At 35.2% G+C, this 6,108-nt stretch overlaps 2 protein-coding genes across 2 annotated transcripts; both read right to left on the bottom strand.

The window, feature by feature from the left end:
• Nucleotides 1-3,730: 3,730 nt before the first annotated feature.
• Nucleotides 3,731-5,011, bottom strand: BDB00DRAFT_873150 (uncharacterized protein; the record flags this gene model as incomplete). Its single annotated transcript, XM_053127054.1, has 3 exons — nt 3,731-3,770; nt 3,810-4,473; nt 4,537-5,011. 3 exons carry the CDS (start codon nt 5,009-5,011, stop codon nt 3,731-3,733), a joined length of 1,179 nt encoding a protein of 392 aa, XP_052979019.1.
• A 264-nt stretch (nt 5,012-5,275) lies between these two features.
• BDB00DRAFT_873149 (uncharacterized protein) lies at nt 5,276-5,878 on the bottom strand (the record flags this gene model as incomplete). The annotated part of the gene is made up of 2 exons (XM_053127053.1): nt 5,276-5,434; nt 5,525-5,878. 2 exons carry the CDS (start codon nt 5,876-5,878, stop codon nt 5,276-5,278), a joined length of 513 nt encoding a protein of 170 aa, XP_052979018.1.
• Nucleotides 5,879-6,108: the final 230 nt, after the last annotated feature.

The raw sequence follows: 6,108 nt of genomic DNA, 5'->3' as shown, positions 1-6,108 counted from the left end.
AGTAATGGAGAAGAAGATTGTTGCGTCGTTCTTGTTGTGAGTACGAATGGTTTGTGCAGGTAGAGGACGATGTTGTATTACACACGTAAGTTTGACGTTGGATTGGTGTAAGATGGTGCATCAAGTATATACAGAGAAAATGAGAAAGAAGCAGTAATTCTGAATGGGCATATCTCCATTAAAGCTATACCTCAAGCACAACCGATAACCTTTTCCTTCCCTTGTTCACTTATCCAGCGTTTTTCTAAGCAGCAGTAACGGCGGTCTACTCCTTATAAATCATGAGCACATGCTTTTTTTAAGAAAACAGTTACCTTCATTTCGTTTTTCAATAAATCCGTGGATTGTGCCGTTTTGTTTTCTTTGTTTTTTATTCATCGTGAAGAGAGTAGGAGCCATTTACAAGTGTGCGTCGAAGCTGTTGATTTGCTGTGGCAAATGGTAATGAGATCTTTGGTTAATGTTTTTTTCCTCCCTACTGCTGCTAACAAACCCCACACTTTCTACCTACCTCAGCCACCAGCCTCCAATTTTTAAACTCAACCCGGGTAAAATGAAATGAGGGGAAACGCTCAGGCCCCGTTCCCACAGCAGCAAAATAGGCTTATGCGCACAGTAGTAAGTCTCTGATGCACCCTTGCCATTTCCTGTACATTAGCCTACAAGCTTCTTGTCACGAGTGAAACAGCCATACTACTATATCGTGACATTGGCTTTGTACTGCTTAACTTCTATTATGTCTTGACTTAATAAGTACTCAAATATTCTGCTTTGCTACACTTAATATATTATCTACTTCAACTTTTATTATGTCTTAGTTGACTAATACTATGTCCAGGTTGACTGTTATTATGTCCAGGTTGTCTATTTTAGATTGATTATTATTCTTGTCCAGAATGATTTTCATTCATGTACAGATTGATTTTTATTTTGTCCAGATTGATTTTACTCATGTCCAGATCGATTTATATTCATGTCCAGATCGTTTTATATTCATGTCCAGCTCGATTCTTTATTCATGTCCAGCTCGATTTTCATTCATGTCCAGCTCAATTATTATTCATGTCCAGATCAATTATTATTCATGTCCAGATCAATTATTATTCATGTCCAGATTAACTTTTATTCATGTCCACTCAGATTAACATTCATGTCCACTCTGCCTAAAATTAAATCCCTTCTACCTAAATAAAAGTTGAAACATCCGCTAGGAGATGAAAAATCCTGTACATAATTAGTCAAAAAACGATGGTGCATTGATCAAGATAATGATGTAATAATATTAAAACCCCTTATATATATAAAAAGATATCGTGAATCTTCAATACAACCGAGCTTCCATCATATTCTCCAGCTTTCAACATCTTGATCTTTTCTTCAGATATATAGATTCATACGGCCATGATACCCACCTCTTCATACTCCTAGAAACAAAGTTCTCAGTAAAATTAGCATGATAAACATGGGATTTGTGGCTCCCTCCTTTTATATTACTATTATTTGATTTACCTTAAATATTTGCTTTACAGCATCATTCGCTTTGTCGTTGTATACACATTCGTTGTGATAATTCTCGCTCTTAATTATATTAGACAAATGGCTGAAAGTGACTTCACTAATGTACTTCTTCATGTTGACTTCCTTGTCAGTCTTCAGAGTATTTACAATACCAGACATTGCGAGCCTACATATGTTGGTAATTATTTATTTAATTTATTACTTAGCAATAACACAGAACAAAGGAAAAAAACTTACTGTAAATGTTTTTCTTGAGCTTTTGTCAGTTTGTCCTTTTGCAAGTAGACATAACAAGCATGGAACAAGTTATTTTGCAGCCCATTGATATCAGCGGGAGGAAGGGGGGGGCAAATAAAGTCCATCTCCTTTTTTCTAGATGAAAATCAGACCAAATCACAAGTATGTTAGAATAATTTGAAGATAGAATATACTTGAACTATATCTTCCATACCTTTTTCACCAAGTACTCTTTCAATAGTTGTAACAAATTTGGGCAAGAAGCAGCAAATGGTAATTTTAAAAGAGCGATGATATTTAAATTTTATCTAAATTTGCATAATATCTTTTTTAAAAATTGAATTTTTATAATATATATAAAACTAATATCAAAATGGAAGAGACACATAAAAAATTTACATCAAAAATAAAAAGATCAATTATAATTAATTTTATGATTGAAAACAATATTAAAAATGTTAATATTCTATATGATGAAAAAAATAAACAAATTGATTTTGAAATATCATATAATAATGAAAATGGTCAACAAGAAGAAAAATATCAAGAATATTATAAAATAACAAAAAGAAAAGGAAGTAAAAGAAAAAATACAATAACAATAAAACAAAAAATTTATCAACACCATCTGTTACAGATGATAGTTCATTAGAAGGTAATGATGTATTAGTAAGTAATGAAAATTATAATAGAGAAAAAAATATTGATGAGCTATTAACAGATAATAGTGAAATAGAAGATAATAATAATGATAGTAATAAACGAAGTCTTTCAAATCTTAGTACTCCTGATATTAGTAATACTAAAAAGAAAAGATATAATAATAATAATAAATGTAGAAGTTTTGAATACAATAGATGCTATGTAAAAGAAGATAGTAATAGAACATATTGTGAATATTGTTTAGAAGATGGTTATTATACAGATTCAGATGATAATAATTCAGATAATAGCAATTTAGATGATGGTAAAGAAGATAATGATAGCAATAACATTAATAAAAATTTTCAAAGAGATGAATATTGTTTATAATTATTATACAATATATTAATGTATGAAAAGAAATTATTAAGTGAAAATTATACCCATAAATTAAAAAATGTGGATATAATATTTGATAGAATAAAGAGTATTTTTATTGATCTTGGATATTCGTTTGATTTTCACTATAATACATAATAACTGGTTTTAACATTTCAAACAAATTATGATGATATCTTTTTCTAAAAGCATAATCTAAAAAATATAATGTATATAGCTCAGAATCTTTTTTTATATTGGGCATATGTTTTCTTAAATGCATCCAAAAACCTTCCATACTGTTAGTATGTATTGTTGAATCCTTTAGATCCATAAAATATTTCGAATGATCAACTGCTTTATGAATATATCCCATCTTATTTAAGCTTGTATAAGATCGTAAACCATCAGTGATTATAGGTGTTCCTTGATAAACTTGATCCTTGATTATTAGTAATATGGTGCATTCGGATAATAATCGACATAAGCCTTATTTTGTTTCAAATTTTCATTTTTAAATTCCACTAAGTGGTAGATAAAAAATTTATTTTCAAGGAGGAATGGAGGAGCGAAAATTAGTCGTGGATGCCTGGTCTTCTGTAAGAGGCTCAATCCATAACAATTAATTTTACTATAAATAGTAAATTAATTTTAGTTATGCCTCTCACAGTCAAGCTACCCGTCGTCCAAGTATTCCTAGGGTAGAGGAGGGACTTGCTCACTACCGTTGCGCCACTTAGAGTGTTTTAAACATAATAGTTGAGATTAACCCTATTGGTTGAGAATCTTATAGTGTTTAAGAAATTATTTTTTTAATTAAAAAAATTAATTTCATGAATTATTATAAACATTTAAAAATTATATTACTTATAATTTTTTACATATTTATAATTTCACTAAAATCATAACACTAAAGGTTACCCTCCTAAGAAGCAAGCTTACAGCTGGTAAATTTTTAGACTTCTTTGGCGGCACCTTCAGCATTGAGATCTTGGCTGTAGGCGTTGATGTAGCGTAAGCAGCGATTCTAGTACCTTTGGATAGTAACAGGGTTGCCTGCGCTATCAAGAAAATCATGTAAATGTTCTTGTAGTGCTTTAAAAGTGTATTCGCATTTTAGGCGAGCTTCACGCTTGGCTGCACCCCAATAGCATTCACAGTGGAACTTAGGATATAATGCAAAAAGGTGACCAGCAGCAAGGACTTCTTCGTGAGGCGCCGTCTTCTGACTAGCAGAATCTGGCTGGGCAGCAAGGAGGTGTCGTCCACAGCAACAGTTGTCAGGCATAGGTTCAGCATTGCAGAAACCTCTCCACTTTTTACTAGGCCGGTTGAGATCCTCTTCCATCCAGAGCTGGCGATCCTTCAGGATTCTCATGATACCCTTGAAATACCAGACGTTCTCAGTTTTCTCCTTGCCCTTCTTTCCTTTTTTGACCGGGACCTTGTAATATAAGCTTTGATGGTATGTGTTTTCATCATCATTGCTATCTTCAGCAGCATACGAATTTTCATGCTCATCAGTGACAGGTGTGTTGCTGCTGGTAGCCCCACCAAGATGAAACGATGTCAGCTTGAATTCGTATGGCATTTCGCACTTCAGCTTTGGTTGGATAGGCATCCATGATGCAACAAGCGCATCGTTCTTGTATGCATTGTGGTTGCTGCTTTGATCAAACAAAAAGACAGCTTGGCATCCTTAATGAAGTGCATTGAACAAAGGAATTGCATCTTCGACGAGCTGCTCTACTAAGTGCTCACTAGTCCAGTAGCCGTCACGATTAGCGCCAGCATGAATTACACGTCGTGATGTCCATCCTTTGATTTTCATTGTTCCGTGACAAGGGCACTGAAATTCGCTGACCATTATGGAAAGACCAGGTCCTTTTTTACGTAGGACATTTTCGCCTTCTTGTAGCCAAAGTGTGCTTTTTCCGTCGTTGGCATAAAAAGTGCATTCATCATGGGTAACAAATACGATTTTCTGCTGTCCTGGTCGAAGCTCTGGTGGTATAACGGTTCTCATATCATCACCAAGAAAAGTATCGGTGCGCTCGACGAAATTCATCATTTGCCGTGCCCATTTTTTACGATACTCAACGACGTCCTGACGTTCGTGGCCGTCATAGTAGATATCTTTGCTGTTACGACGATAAATGTAGCCCCACTCGTGTATGTAGTTCCATATAATGCTCAATGCAATGTTGCCTGGGACTCCGAGTTTATCTGGGATCATGCATTCGTCGAGATGCTTTTGAAGCTCTATAGTGTTTCACTTCTCAGGCCTTCAAGATTGAAGCCAGGCACATGCTGCTGCCATAATATCCTCATCATTGAGTACTGATTTTCTTTTGGCGTGTTTGCCCTGCTTATATGGCGTCAAAAAGCCATTTTCAAGATATTCTTGGCTCCATGATCTGATGACTTGATAACGGTAGGTGGTAGGTGTCTCCCAGACCAAGTCACTGGCTTTTTTGGATGTCTTCATCTTTTTTGAACCTTAGATTCGAAACTGTAAGTAGAACTTGACCGAGTTCAGTCTAGCGGTTTCGAAAGCAAGTCTCATATTGAACTCGGATGTGCTTGAGATATCAGGGTTGGTCTCCGTCTTAAGTTTGTCATACGCTAGCTGTAGCTTTTGTTGATCAGTGACTTCTTGCTATTCGTAGTTGTCGTCGTCGTCGTCGTCGTCGTCGTCAGGTTCAGGCATCGTTTGAAAAAACTGTCTTATGCTGACCTGTTTTCTTACGTCTGGCATATTTGAAGTGGCCTTCTCGTTTTCCTTACGTTTCCGCCAGTTGGTAGTACGCGAATTACCATGATAGCGATGATCATTCAGATAATCATCAGCTCCATCCACCCTTGTACGTTCAAGAGTATTTGAGTCAGTTCCTGGGGATGGGATAACTGCAGTATTAATTCGATAAAGATCGCCTCTTGTCAATCCAAGTAACTCCCAGTCTTCTTGTTCATCGATGAAAGTAACTTCGTTTGTCGCAACATCTTGCAGCCTGTTTTCTATACTGCTATCTGATTTAGTGAATGATCCACTTTGACGTGTCTTATTTGAAGTAGCTTTTTGACGTTTAGAGCGAGGCGCCATCTTTGTGAGATAGTACAAAAGAAGAGAAAAGCAAAATATATGATAGCAAATAGGAACAACAGCTCTATAACAGACGTGGTTACACACGGTTACACAAGCACCTTTTTAGGTCCAACCAGTTGATGACATGTTTCAATTTCTCTTGTCCCCAGCTAAATTTTCCCATTATTCACTATTTTTGATGGCCTATAACTTTTTTTTTCTAAGACATTTTTATAAAAATAAACCAT

Source organism: Zychaea mexicana, assembly GCF_025766255.1.
Source record: "Zychaea mexicana strain RSA 1403 chromosome Unknown BDB00scaffold_44, whole genome shotgun sequence".
Classification (NCBI taxonomy): domain Eukaryota; kingdom Fungi; phylum Mucoromycota; class Mucoromycetes; order Mucorales; family Lichtheimiaceae; genus Zychaea; species Zychaea mexicana.
Note: the sequence above shows the minus strand (reverse complement) of the source record. Positions and strands in the feature narration are given on the sequence as shown.